Below are 16,592 nucleotides of genomic sequence, written 5' to 3' on the forward strand. Positions count from 1 at the left end.
TAAAAGTTGACAAACTTTTAGGCTACAATTCGATAATGGCCTGTATTGTGTTAGCACAAATAGTCTATACTTATGTAAGTATATATGTATGTACATATGTATGTACATAAATATATCTATATTTAATGTTTGAATTTTAAATAAATATTTAAATGGGTTTTAAATTGAGGCAAATTGGCAATAAAGAAAGGTAAATAAAATATTCTGTCCAAAATGTTGGCAAAACCGACTGCCTATACGTCATATAACAAGGATTGTTGTTAGGATAAGGAGCAAAAGAAATAATAATATGGTATAAAGACAGCTAGAGCTTTTCCTATAGTTTGTCGATTAAGGCGCACATCTATACCTTTAGAAAACGTACTAAATCGATATTTCAAATAGTTTTCGAGTTACAGCCTTTTACTTTAGCCAGTTAGTTCATATACCGTCATCAGTTAATTTTTAAACGCGTTTTTCTCTAAACAGCATTTTTTCAACTGGTTACAGTGATACTCGGAGACAAATGACTTGATCACTATCACATTTTGCATGTTTCGTACACCTATAGTTCTCCATACCATGACTTACTAGCCTTTGATATGATCAAAAATCGATTTTGGCAGACCAAAAATGACTAAAATTTTAGATTAATTTCAACTCTGATCATAGATAGCTAGACAATAGATCATTATACGGACAATATCTTCTAGTAGAGAAATACGCCCTTTCTTTAGGCTGTCACACTAGGTGTGCCGCTTAAAAAATGAGCGTTTGATATTGTCTACCATATATTCAACGACATTTAACATATCTTCCGGTTTTCAAGAAACTGGCATGACTAATAGATATAGACTAACTAAGTATATTGTGGGATCTACTTATAATTATGTTTTCCAACATTAAATTCAAATGAATAACTGCACTTTCTAGTATTCATTTTTAACAAGAGAGCAGGGTCCGTATATGGTATATTGGACAGAGTATTTTGTAAAATTTTGGAGATAAATTTCAGAACAACTATCGAGAAAGTCCATTGGGGTGTTTGTATTGTATACATACCTACATGGTGAGCTCTGAAAACCATTAACTCATTCTGTGCGGCTAAAACTTCTTGCGAAACATGAGTATGTTAGTACAGAACCAAAAAAAAATTTTGTTTAAATTGTGTGGTCTGTTTTTTTTTTTTTTTGTTTGTTTGGTTAAACTCCGTTATATAAAGTTTGAATAATGTTCCTGATTTTGCCGTAACTCTTGAAATGTAAAGAATATGTATCGATGGAATGCGCGGAGCACATCTCAATTCGCTAACTCCACTAATTCCAAAATCAAATAATTTACGTTTATCGCTGAAGATGGTAAACCACGGTTTTAAAGTCTGCCTCGTCGAGGGTAAATAATTATAAAGGAATTTCTCCAATAATCATCTCACCTTCTTCCTGACAACTTCACAAATATAAATTTGAAAAATTCTTAGGCGTAGCGTATGTGTATATATGGAACAGTAAATAGTCAGAATAATATCAAAACTCTCTAAGAATAGTCTACATGTGGACAACAAATCTCACACCCAACCTTAGTGCAGTAACAATTATTAGCAAATATTATTGCCGACTATTATCATAAACTGTCAAAATAGTTTGCCATTATCACGCGTATATCGGAATGTTTATAAATACCAATCGAAATATTAAATTGACTATCCGAAAGATCTGATTTTGAATCAAATTTTGACCTTGATACCAACTTAACATCGATTGGTGCAGATTGAAGAACCTGATAACGAGTATCGAAAAGGCCTCAGAAATTTAAAGCACAAATTTTCGAATTTCTCGCGACACAATACAATAAGACAAGAAGTAATCGATAGGATTAGTAATCAGCTTAATACTCATACCTGAAACACTTTGTCACAAAAAAACTAACCAAAAAAACTTTTTCAAAACATGAAAAAGCGTTAGCTTCATATACCCTTCACAAAAGTAAAACCTTCCATGGAAGAACTTGTCAGTTCTTAAGGCAACTATATGCTATAGTGGTCCGATTCGGCGGTTTCGACAAATGAGCAGCTTGTTTGGGAGAAAAAGCCGTGAGCAAAATTTCAGGTATCGACATCTCAAAAAGTGAAGGACTGCTTCGCGTATATACAGATAGACAGACAGATATGCCTAAATCGACTGGGCATGCTGATCGTTTATATATTTATCAGTCTATCTCTCTTTAATTTAAGGTAAAAAGGAAAGGTATGTGAAAAGTTATTGAAAATTGCTTACAGCTTTTAATACAGTATAAACAAAACATAATTTGAATGTAGATATATGGTAAATAGAATACAATATTTCTATAAAGTATTTTAACTCATATAAACAACGAAATAATTCTTTTACTTAACAAAAAAAAATGAAGTTGTGCGGCAGCTTTGTACGGATTATAACTCCCAAAATTTTAACTCAAATAATCTTTAATTTGTGTATAAATACACGTGTGTAAATATAAATAATACATACATAAGTATGGTATGTACATTCCTTACCACTGTAACATGTTGGCTTTTGTCATAAGTTTTCAGATAACTGGCCTTTTATCTGCCGTAAAATTATTTTTACACCGCTGATTTAATTAAATATTTATGTAACAAAATCATATTGGTTGCAGTTAAACATTCCTACTAGTCATAAAAAGAAATGCATTGTCGCTACCGCTTTAAAGGCATTCCACCGACTCTCATAAGTAAAACGAGGACAAATTAACTGCAAATATTTGTGTGTGCATACATGAACATACACATGCGTTTGTTGTAACAGAAAAAGATTTTATTTGTAATAAAACTGTTATACATACATACATGCATATAAATAATATGTCTTTAAGATTACAGTGTAGCCAAGTTCTAGAGTGGCGAACCGAACAAGCAACTGGTCTATCGGTGTACCGGTATGAAGTGAGCGTTAATATACAAATATGTTGGTAGGGAACATTTGTTGTGAACGAGCCATACTTTTTTCGGTTGGCATGACATTTGTCAAACATATTCAATAACCTTACAGCCATTGAACAAACAACATCATGTATTTTCATTTTGTTGAAAATGTCAAATTTTGTACCGGAAAGGCATGATTTGCGGAGAGTATTAATTTTTTATTTCCATTTGAAGAAAAGTGCTGCAAAGTCGCATCGAATACTTGTCGAGGCATATGGTGATCATGCTCTATCAGAAGCATCATGCAAAAGTTAGTTTCCACGGTTCAGAGATAATGATTTTGAAGATCACCAAAAAAGTTTAAAGACGCCGAACTGGAAGCAATATTGGATGAAGATTATACTTTTAGTCAAAAGCGAATGGCAGCCATGTTAAATGTTGCACAACAAACAATTTCAGACCACTTGTAAGCTATGGGAAAGATCCAAATGTTTGGAAAATGGGTGCCACATGAATTGAATGGAAGACAAATGGAAAACCGAAAACACACTTGTAAAATTATGCTCAAAGACAAGAAAGATAAGTTTTGCATTGAATTGTCACTGGCGATGAAATATTGATTCATTTTAAGAATCCTAAATTGAGAAAATCATCGTTGATTCGGGACAACCATTAACATTGACTGAAAAAACAGATCGATTCGGTAAGAAGGCAATACTCGGTGTTTAGTAGGATCAGAAGGGTGTGGTATATCATGAGTTTCTAAAACCTGGTGAAACTGTTAATACTTATCTCTACAGACAACAAATGATCAATTTGAACCATGCATTGAACGAACCAGAATGTTCCAGAAGATACGGCAAAGTAATTTTGTTACACGACAATGCACACAAGGCAAAATCGGTTCAGGATACAATTCTCTGTATTCACCAGACTTGGCCCTTTCCGATTACCATTTGTTTTCATCGATGGGACATCCATTGGCTGAGCAACACATTCCTACGCATATTTTAAAAATTTGAACGTAAATTTTCGTAGAATAACCCATATATATTTACAATATTCGGACAATACATTTACAATAGTCAGACAATACATTTCATAGAATATTTCTCAAAACAAATTAGCAAAGTCTAATTATCGTTACTACTTACAAAAAATATACATAGTTTTATCGACCAGCGTTTAAATTTTGTAAAATATTATATTAGGAAAATCTTGATGCTGATTCACATTGTTCAATTCTGCGCGTTTGCAAACTTTCAACGTTATCACATTCAATTGGATTTTCCCAGCAGTCTTTATGAAATAAGCTCATACAATTGTAATTTATTAAGAATTTCACATTTTTAATGACTAGTGATTCAGCCGCAATATAACTGTAGTAGCATTAATAATATGAATTTATATAAACAATTACTACAAAATAGTTATGAACTTCCGCCTTTCACTCGGAATTATGCTATTTTGGTATATGCATGTTACAGAAAAATCCGTCTGAAAATAAAAATAATATTCTGGAACGATAAAATTTAGTATTGCAAGAGAGATTGATATTTCATTCTGTTATTAGTACGAAATAAGAACGTGAATGTTCTTATCGATATCCAAAAACATTTGCCACGTGTTTTTTCCGGCAAGTCAATCGATGATAGTTTTTTTATAGTACTGGTTTTACCATACATATTTTCTGTAGATCTTCTTGTCTTGAGATGAGTTTCAATTACAGATATTATATAACCTAATTAGATATACAATTATAGCCACAGATTCAATAATGAAATTTATTAGTCGCTTGTTGGTTAGTACATACCCCCAGTATAGTTTTAGAAACTACGTAAGCTCGGTTCAGATGTATCTGTTTGTTCAACTTCCATTACTACCGATAACCACTGGCACTTATTCGTTTCAATAGACTACTTTGGGAGGAGAGCAAAATGTCCTCGTCTGCACTCGGAATAGAGTAAGATGCTGAACGATAAAGATTAGGTTAGGTTAGGTTAGGAAGTCGATGCTAAGAAGGATCACACTTGGACAGTTTAAAGGCCGGTCCATTGTGATACCTAAAAACTTCTATAAAGCTTGATCAAAAGACCCTTACATGTCGACAAAGCGCTTTGAGCCTATAACAAATTTATTGAGACGGCTAATATCCGTTTCGGCTAAGTCTTCTGGTCCGCCGAATGTATGACTACCGAGATGTTTCAGTTTCAGCCTTTCAAAAGCCGGAGAGTGAAAGAGAAAGTGCCTGGATGTTTCCACCTCACGCTCCTCCATACAACTTTGACAACTAGCATCGGGTAGTATTTTAAGCCGTACCGCATGAGTGCCCATTGAACAGTGTCCAGTGAGAACTCCTACAATAGCGACGAGATGAACTTGATTGTGATGACGGACAAAAACAACTACAGGCATTCAACAATAAAAAATATTCTGATGGGTTAAGAAAGCTTCGTATATACGTTATTTCCTAGCGGAACACTCTGGATAATTCTTTATTTTCTCAGACTTCAAAGAAAAAAGCAATAAGAAGAAATCATAAATATTATAGATAACTTGAGAAGATCCCAAATAAATTATCTTTATAATATTTAAAAAAAAAACAAGAAAAAACGTTAACTTTGGATACACCGAAGCTATAATGCCCTTCACAAATACAAAGAATTCCATACGAGGACTTTATTCCGATCGTTCAGTTTGCATGGCAGCTGTATGTTATAGTGGTCTGATAGCGTCGATTCCAACAAATCAGTAGCTTTTTGGTGAGAAAAGGACGTGTGCAAAATTTCAAATCGATATCTCAAGCACTGAAGGACTAGTTCGCATATGTACAGACGGACATGACTAGATCGACTCAGCTCATCATGATAATAATTTATAAATATATTTTATAGGGTCTCCGCTTCCTTCTGGGTGTTAAAAACTTCGTGGAAAACTTAATATACCTAGTTCACGGAAAAAAAACCAAAATGACATAGTGTATCAGAAGTTGTTTCAGATATCTCCTAGGATCATATCGTTTCTGCAGCATTTCCATGTAAATTTTAAAGTTAATTAGTATCGAGCTACTTTTTGAGAGTATTATTCAGCTATAATTTCAAAACTTTTTTCAATAAAAACTTACATTTTCTTCAATTTCACTTCGTCACAGCTCTCCAAGCGTTTATAGCTTATGTTGCATCTATCACGTCCACCACTCAACATACCCCTCACACCGTAAGCGCTGTTCGGTGGTGCCGAAGTGCGATATTCCAAAAAACTACAACTTTTTTTCAAACTAACACCAGGCTTGGAGCTATTGCGCCAATATTTTAGCATTTTATGAAATTTGCCATGTTCACTGCACTCTAGCGCGTTCAAATTGTCATTGCTGTCGAAACTTGTGCTACTCAGAGTTCTGTACGAGCTCATTTTCGAGCGTTATTCGAATTTAGGAAAATAAGATTTGCGAAAATGCGTTGAAAATGTTTTAAACTTGTGTTATTGAAATAAAAATTGCGTTTAAAACTTTTATTGTCCCACATGACGCGTTATCTTTCGTAACTTCCAACCGCAAACTGTTTAAAATCGAAACTGAATTACTCGCCTCCACTAAACGAGGCTTGTCAGGCAGGCCACTGGCCGCTTACTCTGTCCGCGCCGTTATGGAATGTGCATGTGTAAGCGATTACAATTACATTTCCTCACTTCTTAAATTCTATTGTGCCTTATTTATATGCACACTCTTTCTCAATCGAGATTTTTTTATGCAGTCTGTCAATGCATTCATAAAAATATACGCGTCTAATTGCCACTTCAAAAGTTGTTATTGCAAAACTGAATAGAATTATTTACAATAACTCGGCTCAAGTCGGCAAAGCGGCTTACGAACTGTGTAAATGAATACTTTAAGCGCACAAATGCATTTGGACGAGAATCTGTGGACTTGTATGGAAGTTCATTTAATCTTTTATAGTTAACATGATAAAAAAAGTTCGGTTTTTTCAAGAAGAGGCGAGAAAACTCACACACACTCACAACATAAAAACAATTATAAAGCGTCACGACGAAGTGCTACTCTGCAGATTAATGCAGAGTAATGTAGAGTAATTTAATTAAAAAACTTGAAAATTACTATTTTTTATGCAAAAGTGAGCGAAGAGCAGGACAATCGCTAAAAACCCTCAACCCCATTTCCACAAAGCAGCGAAGAGCGCCTGCTAAAAGTGAGTGAGAACTACACAGCACATAACGCTTCAAAGAAATACATATAGATGCAATCTAGCATTGTTTTTGCTTACTTATATAATTGTTGTGCGTCAGCATGTAATTAATATTGGACAGTGGTCACAATTTTTTTTTTTACATTACCAACAAAGGCATGCTCCAGCGATATGAGCTCTAAAAATTTGTTCACAACACCAACTGAGCGCACACTTGCTCTCATACACATATTTACATACACACACGTAAATAAACAATTTACATATTTTCCCGCAAATAGTATGTCGTACTTTTTATTGGCTTTTTGCCAGACTTTAAGGCGTCATTTATGGTTGATAATTGCAAACAACCCAATCTCTTGAGTTGTTTGCGAGTAAATGAATACAGAAAGAAGTAAGGATAGACTACATGTGAGCGATACAGAATCATGAGTATGTTTTGTACATTTTAGTAATATAAGGGAGAATTAATATTTAGTTTTGTCAAACAAGCCCTGCGGACTTTATGGAAGACATACTAAAGGAGGGGGTGAGAGACTGATTTTTGTTTTTTTATTGCCGATATTATACTTTATACTAAAAGTATAATGGCTATGAGAGATTCGATTCAAAGGCAGGAACGGACCTTTTAGGGGTTACATGGGTTTCGTCGAGCAAAAAATGCCCTATTTAAAAATTTTTTTTTCATATAAAAAATGAAATATTTTATTCAAACTTTTTATTGTTCCGAAGATACATATTTGATAAAGATTTTGTAAAAATTTCAAAAGACTCGGTCATTACGACGTCATTTCCGGCAGTTTCTCGGAAGAAAGGTGCTTCCGCGTTGACAGCAGAACTTCTGACAGGATCAAAAGTAAAAAGAAAAAAATACGGGTTTAAGCTAAGATATTGGACGGAGAAAAAACAAATAAAGTGAAAATTGTATTTTTGGCAGACTTTTTTACAAAAACATACAAAATACCTCGTCGTCTTTTTAAATAGTTGTAATTGAGCAAAAATCCTCCGTGGTGAGACCTTGTAAATTATATCTCAAAGACCTGTGTAAAATTTCATAAAGATAAGTTGAGTAGTTCGTGAGAAATTTTGACAACCGTCTTTGAAAACACAGTTTCGAGAAAAACGCGTTTAAAGCTTTAAGTAACTACATAGCTCACCTCGAGCGCGCCACTTTTTAAAGTTGTATCTCCAAAACTATTACTGGTGTCAACTTGAGAGTTTAGGACAATAGTCTTTGAGAAGTTGTAGAATTAAATAAGAGAATAAAAAACCATTTTTGTTTGAAGCTTTGAAACCAATTTAACCCCTAAAGGTACGTCTGCAATGGATCGATAGCTTTTTATGCTGTTTGGTTTTACATACGTTTATTTTTCTGGTAGAACCCCTGAATATAATAACTTCATATTACTAAACTTTATCTATAACAGTTCCGCATTCTCAGGAAACTAAGTTTTGCTTGCAATTCTCAAAGACATCATCCTTTGAATAATAACTAAGGAGACCGCTACTTAGGGGTTACTCCTTTTGGAATTATATAAATTCGGTAAAATTCAGTCACATAGATTCGAATATCTTAAGGCCAGAGTATATTATATGTTTATCATCGATGACATTTACATACATTGAAGTTGCTTGGGAAATAACTGTGACTGCCATAAATTCCATCTGATTACCACAGTATTAAACGAAAACCTCAAGGCTTTTGAGCTTGTTAGGCATGACTCAGGCTATAATTTCTTTAATTATATGACCTCTCCTCCTACTTCGATAAGAGTTAAATTATTGTGGCGAAACTTGCGGTGTATGAATTAGTGGTAAAATTATCTTTGGGGTATTAGTTTACAAGCTAAGCTTGTGATAGCTTCTGATAATGTTTTCTGACTTATGTCAGAAATTGGGATCACATGTCAAAGATATGTATGTAAGTATGTGTCTCATTTAAGGACAAAGATTTCTGATTATCTTCAAATATCACTATAACACCTAACAGATACATTTGGAGCTAGATATTTGAGCAAGTTATAACCAGATGATAAACCATTATATTGTAAACGAACATGGGTATAGTTATACATGAATAATTATTTTTATGACTCGCCAAACCCTTAACAAAAAACTCCTAAATAGCTTTGAAAAATGCAGTTTTGAGAAAAACGCGGTTCATGGTTTGATCTGCTGCAGCTGACTGACTCGCACACTTCGATAGTACAGTAGATTTGAGAGAGAAAACATTTTTTGTCATTATTATATCAGTTGAATAATATATTTAGGACTCTAAAGTGTCTTTTTAAACCAAAAATGTAATAATAATCTATGTGTGTGACATCTAGATTGGCCTAATCCCCTATTGGTATGAAGTCTCATTTGCATATTTAGAATATCGTCACAGTACTTTTATGATAATCAAAATCTGAATCGGGAATTATTTTTCATATACTTAATATATATTTTTCATTCACATAATTTTCATATTGTAAAATTTTTCAAGTGTGTTTTTTTAGACAAGTGATTTTTACCTAGAAAAAAACGCATTTAGCTTAAAACTATGGCCAAAAGTTTAACTTTCTTATAAAGAAAATGGCATTAAAAGACTCGTCAGAGTCCCACGACGCGAGATAATGTGCTCACCAAAAGTGTTCTTCAAAATTGATTGTTTCCTTGAAGATATAACATCCTACAATAGCTTGTAGATTACCATCACTCGACATGCGACAAGTTTGTACATTAACTTACCTATTCAACCAAAAGTGAGCTTTATCTCTGAACAATTGGGCGCATTCACCAAACACCCGACGAGCGTGATGGTCGTTCGGCTTCAATGGAACAAGTTGGATATTGTAGTTAGTGGATAGGCACAGTTTTAATTGTTGCGCGCGATTATCGGCTATCATTCGGCTCTTCTTCGATACTCTGCTCCGCAGCGGAAAAACCGTCTTTGGAACGCAGTATACGGTGTCCCCGAGGATGATCATTACTGATTCATGCTTGTTGGAATCCCGGCGCTGCTAATCGATTAGGTCGACCGGTTAGTGACGCAGCGTGCGATACGTCGCGCGAACCGAACCATTATTTGGGTTATACATTTGCACGATTTGCAAACGTTGTTCTGGAGAAATGATGTAGATTATGAAATAGCGAACCAAACTGAGTATAAATAAAGTAACAGCTGTCCAAGAGACCAACTCCGTAAAAAGTGTTGCCTCATTGATAACCACACGTCTAAAAAAACCACCGTTAAATACATTTTAATGTATTTTTTATATTTAGCTCTAGATACTTCCAAGTGGTTTAGTACAAAAAATGTACTAAATTTACGACTTACTATACTTCCAAAAATAACATTTTTCCTAACCCTTTTACTAAAGTCAAATAATTAAATAACCAATCCTTAACCTTTTGCGGAAATAAAAATATAATTATAACTGTTTTAATTTATTTTGCTGATATTTAAGGGTCAAATACTCGGCGACCAAGAAAACATACGCAGAATTCGCTTTGACCATTTGAATCCGATATAATTGCTAATTGACTCATGACCGCTCGCTGCTCATTTCTCATAACTCGCCTCAACGTAACATGCCGCTGCGCACAGCTGTTGTTGCAGCCGAGCTAGAGTAACTTCAGTGGCTTATCACTTTATCAACGTTCATTTCCAACTGTGCCCCACAAATTAGGATATAATTTGTAAAAGGCAAAGGTTTTCGACAGATCATCCCGCTGCGGATAACTACCCGAAATGAAGAAAGATAACACAGAAGGGCGCTTTATGAATTGTGGATGCGCACCTTTTCCCCCGCACAGCTGTTTGATGTGGCACAAACCAACTTTTTATGTGTGTGTGTGTGTATAAATGGAGTAGATCCCTTAATTTGTGTGGTTATAATCCTACGCTTTTTCCCTTAGACCGTCGAAAATGTTGCCAAAGAAAAGTGCAACGTCAGCAGCATGTTCGCTGTGTGACATTTACAATGTGTCTGCAATTTATATGTCTCACTTTCCGCTGTGACGGCAAAAAGTCATTAATTTGAGAGTGTGTATGTGAATGTAGGCATGTTGGTGTGTATGTGTGTGTTTGTTTTTCTGTGAATTTTGTAATCTGAGTAGAGCAGTTTTACTTTTTACTTCAACTTTTCATTTATCTGCTGAAGTGACATTTGGCCAGCGCGGAGTTGCCACTTACAACTAACGCTTTTAATACAAATTTCTCCAGGCATTTGCCTAAATTGAGTGCGAAATTTTTTGTGTGCCAACTGACTGCATTAATTAAGTGCATTTCACTAGCGGTAAACATCAGCGTGCATTTTGCATAACACTTTTAGTACATGTGTACCAAATGTAAGTATATATATACATGTATGTATCACACTTCGCGGATAATAAATTTCGCACTCTGATCAGGTTTGCCTTGCACTTATTCACGATAAAATGTCAAAATGTCAATCCTGTTGTTTTTCGTAAAATTTCAGTTTTCAAATTAAATTATTTACATACATATTTATGTACATATATGTTTACATGTATTGTATATATGTATGTATTTACCGCCTTGAGCTTTATACAGGTTTATGTATGAGGGCTACGTCTGTATTCACAATATGTTTGGAAGATATTTCCCGACTCGATGGGACTTAACAAAATCTCTCATTACAATATACATGCATGCATACATATGTATGTATGTATAATAGTAGGCTTTTTGCAATAGCAGTTTTTCAATAACTCCTGTCTAACATTAGAACCCGACAACCTATTAATAAGTTTTACAGACAATTGACACGTGACACTTTCTTTTTAGAGTGGCATTCATCTCGAAGTACGGTTATATACACTACGTACAAGCTTCGATCATTCATACTATATAGCTAATGATCCCTTAACTGAATTTCATTTGGAATTATAATTGAGCGAAGACGAAGAGTCTCCTTGGTTGGAGCTAATTTAGAAACTTGATCGGTAAGTAAAATTTTATTTGTGATCCAAAATCAGTCCGTGCGTTCCACTAAATCAAAAGCTTCTTAGGTCGTTGGAAGTTTAGAGATCTATTCCGACATTCCGTGGATCCATATTACTTCTATGAAATTTCCGAAAACTTATAAGAGAATAATGGGAAAATATTTCTTTCGAATGAGTCAAGAAAGGAAGCATCAAATTTCTGATGCTCGTCTGATTCTCATTCGAAAAAAACAGAAGCTATTAGCTCACTGGTACAAAGGTTAGACTGGATTTCACAGGTATCATTATCGTCTACTTCAAGATTCAATTTTAAGAAGTTATAAACTCGAATAAAGAGGTAGCAATAAGAGAGGTAAATAAAGCAAACGAGCTCTGATATAGATTGACCAACATTTCTTTCCAAGAAGATGATGTAAGGTTATGATTAATACCGGTTAATTCCATTTTAAATTTATTAACAGCTGAACAATTTGGTTTACTTAAATAAATAATGGCATGCTAAAGAATCGGTGGGGTCTCTCATCAAAAGATGTGCTTTGGCTTTACGAAACCGTAGTTAAGCCAATACTTTTCTGTAGTGTATTTGTCTGGTGGAGGTCACTCGGTAAAGCCACACTCGCTAAACCGCTACAAAGTGTTCAACGAGCGGCTCTCATTGGCATCAGTGGTACGTAAAATACCAGCATATAGCCGACAAATGCATTGCTGCGAAAGTTACTATCAGACTCCGAAAAACTGGACACATTAAGAGTCCCAGAGATGCCTGGCCACAGCGGAATCGTCGGAAATTGTAAAGCTTGATGAGCTTGCAAGAAAGGGCACCCATGCCCAAATTTCATGAAGATGGGAAAAAGCAAGGGTTTCCCTATTTTCATTCATTCGGAGGCTGAATCTATGGGCTTCGCGTGAGCTCAGCAAGCGTTGGTCAGCAACCAGTACTTGTGAGGTTTCGAAAGCCTTTTGACCCAAGGTGAACGTAAAAGGTCCATTGAACTGCTAGCTCTTAGCAAAGCTCATATGATAGGCATCTTAACTGGACACTGTCCCATTGGCACTCACAGGTTGATGCTACACATATTGGTAGATGGAACTTGTCAAAGTTGCAATGAAGAAGTTGAGGTGGAAAAATCTAGATACTTTCTCCTCCACTGTTCAGCTTTCGCCAGGCTAAGGTCGAGGCAACTCAGTTGCCATAATTTTTACGAACCTGGCGAATTGGCTGCAATCGATATTAGCCGCTTCAATAAATTTGTGGCAAGCTCTCGGCGTTTTGTTGATGTGCAACGGTCCTTTTAATCCATACCTAGGAGTTATGGGCATCAGAACGGACACGGCAAAAAAATATTTTGTTCTATGACCACCAACTGTTCTCACAATTCACATGATTAAATTATTGAAAAATTTATTCTTCCATAATACTCAGGGTAGGCTAGTCCTTGTCTTGCTTAGACGTTTTATTTCTATTCCCACCAGCTCAGTAGGACGGCTGAACGTATGAGCTCAAGGCAGGCAGGAAGGAAGTGGAGATGTAGTATAGATCCCCTCCGAGTTGGTGTATCCTCGGTATCGCTCAATGATCTGGGGTCTTCACGGCACTCAACTCCTGAACTGTGATCCAAAGACTCCAAGTCGTTTTAAAAATCACATTTCACTAACTAAGCAACAAATAATGTGAGGACTAAAAATTATTTTAGCTTCCGCTCTAAGTTCGGTCTCGAGGACTCAAAGTATTGCAAAAGTAAATATTATGAAAGTCAAAATTCAATCTACAAAGTACAAATATATCCTGGGGTTTATATATTAGAACCGTAAAGAAGAAAACCTTTCTTCGCATACTTATATGTATATACATTTATAGTAAATGTCGGCAATAAAATGAGGACGTGTGCATAAATATCCACAAAAACCTAACCCAATGTAAATTTAGTCGTCAATAAATACAAATACATCCTGTTGTAATTAAATTGTTTTAAAAGCAGTGAGATACCTTTCCTATAAAAAGCAAGAAGTAATGTAAAACCATAAGAGGGACATTTCAGCACCTTTTCGTATTATCAGCGAACCGTTACTAAGTGTCACACTTATCGTTGCGAAGGCATCTACTATCCGGATAAGTCCTGCCATTCATTTACTTAAGTGCACAACTGTTGAGCGCAACTTCCTGCAAGTGTGACTTATATGTATATGTATGTATGAATACAACCACGTGTTTGTATGTATGTGTGTGTGTGCGCAGAAATGAGCACGTGTCAGGAATGTGCCATGTGTTGGTGAATTAAAACGTTTGTAGTCATTAACAACACTGCATTTTAATTGCTTCGGCTTTTATTTCTGCTCTAACATTTTCCTTTTTCTTCCTCTACATTTTCCTTTGACATTTGTAACATTCAGGCGAGCTTAGGAACAAGTTCGTAGGCGTTGAAACTATTAATAAATGTGGTTTGCAAACATTTAGAACGTGCATGTCATACGAATATCATCATTATTGTACTAATAATGTATTATATGATACAGGATAAAACATAAATAACTTCCTGTTCATTATTCATATATAAGAATGTCGAATATTATAATATTTACGACTGCTCCTTGACGTGTTCACAAATTAGTTCCAATTACCTTTCGATTATCAAGCATAGTGACGTCGATGACATGAACTTAACTAAATTCTTAGCAGAAGGATCTTACGAAAATCATTATAAGGCAAAGAATAATGAAAAATTGCTGACATTATTTATGCCAAATAGGTCTAAGAGTATGGTAAGTATACACATATGTGCTTCATTTGGTTTCATCGCTTCACAATAGGCGCCAGTTAAAAAAGTGCGACCACAATATTCTTCACTTGGTCCTTTCAAAACAGAAGTGTAGCAAATACCTTCGTAGAAACATTTTCCGCAACTCTCCTACAGCGACAAAAAGAAGTGACAAGGAACCAAATCTACACAGGAACCATACAATTAGTTTAATTTATATTTAATCCGCTAAGTTAAAATTATTTTGCTGAAGAAAACGTAGTTTCCATGTTTTTCTAATTTACAACAATCAAACAAAACTTTCAAATCTTTTGATAAACTGTTAAAATTAATCAAAGCCTCCATAAGCCATTGTTAGTTGATTTGAAAGGCGTGTGCTTATAAGTATACATACATACATATTCATATGTATGTACTTGTTGAGTTGAGTGAAATACAATTTTCTAATTTCATTGATGCCGAAAACTTTTCCAGCTCATCAATTTCAAGCAAGTCTTATCGCGAACAGATGAATAACATTTTGCGCCGAGGCTCCGATATGCTCACATCGTTTTAACTTCTCTTAACCTATTTAGCAAATTTTCGCTTTCTAAGGCATAAAGGAGACATAAAGAACAAAACATGAAAATAAAACAGAAAACTTGTTTACAACTCACATATGAAAGCGATGCGAAAAACAAAGTTTGTACCCTCTGGCCCCCCTCCGTGCTTATACGCACCCATTCACTGATTTCATCCTCATCACTTTTGTGTCTGTTTTCTGGAAAATGTTCCTTTGGCACAGATTCGCACAAAACTCGATTGCATTAGAAACTCAGTTTTCTTCACATCTTCATAGCATTGTTGTTTTGTAAGAAAATATACAAAACTGACTCAACTACTAACACACTTATGGATGTGTGCATATATGTATACATGTGTGTACTGTTATGTAAATGCGTGATATAAATTGTTTGAAATCTTAAAAAGCAAGAAATAAAACATAAACTGACACAATGCGCGAAAGAACGAGCACAAAAAAGCATAAAAGTGTGTCACTGCTCAAGCAAACACACACATGCATGCATAAATGTGTGCAAATGTGTTCAGGACTATTTATTACGACTTACTAATGCGTGTGTGACAACAAAAAGTTACAATGTTGCGGTGGCGGTGAATTCTAGGAAATGCAAAATTCGTAGGCGGTGAGACATAACATCTCTTTCTCTATATATATATATGAGTACATATGTATATGCGTATATGCAACTACCCACACAAGTCCAGAATTGTATGTACATATGAATAACTGTTGTGATCACTTTGAATTATTAATATAGTTTTGTGTTACTAACTTCTTCGGTCGAAGAAGCTAACTTGATTGCCGGATACCTCACCAATATTGGTTACGCGTCAAATTTATAAACTATGTACATATGTGTGTAATATCCTGTATATACATATACTGTGGCGAAAGTCCGTGTAGTAAATTTCTGCTTCAAAAATATTAAGAATTAGTAGAGTCAGTAGTAGCGTAGTGGTTATGTAGTCCATAAGTTGTAAATTGACACTTTTAAGTGAAGTCAAGTTTTTCTCTGCACGTGCTCTTATCCAGTATTATCATCCAACAACAATTTTCATCGCACAGTGCGTTCAAAAAATAACGATTTTTACTTTGCGTGATCAGTTTAAATTTTTTTGCAAGTTATCACGAAATACGAGTTACTCGTAGACTGAGCAATGGTTTCTTCTGAAGAAGGGGAAATGCGAGGAATTTGTTTAAAAAGAGATAAGATGTTTCTC

The 16,592-nt window shown here is 35.0% G+C and overlaps 1 protein-coding gene across 1 annotated transcript in view; it reads right to left on the minus strand.

Annotated features, from left to right (window-relative positions):
• The window catches only part of RapGAP1 (Rap GTPase activating protein 1), a 214,200-nt gene extending 207,675 nt beyond the window's left edge, over nucleotides 1–6,525 (minus strand). The window contains exon 1 of the mRNA XM_036366743.2: nucleotides 6,024–6,525. Within this exon, the coding sequence (XP_036222636.2) occupies nucleotides 6,024–6,310 (287 nt within the window). The 5' untranslated portion in view covers nucleotides 6,311–6,525. The remainder of the gene's footprint in view (nucleotides 1–6,023) is intronic.
• Nucleotides 6,526–16,592: the final 10,067 nt, after the last annotated feature.

Source organism: Bactrocera oleae, chromosome 3, assembly GCF_042242935.1.
Source record: "Bactrocera oleae isolate idBacOlea1 chromosome 3, idBacOlea1, whole genome shotgun sequence".
NCBI lineage: Eukaryota > Metazoa > Arthropoda > Insecta > Diptera > Tephritidae > Bactrocera > Bactrocera oleae.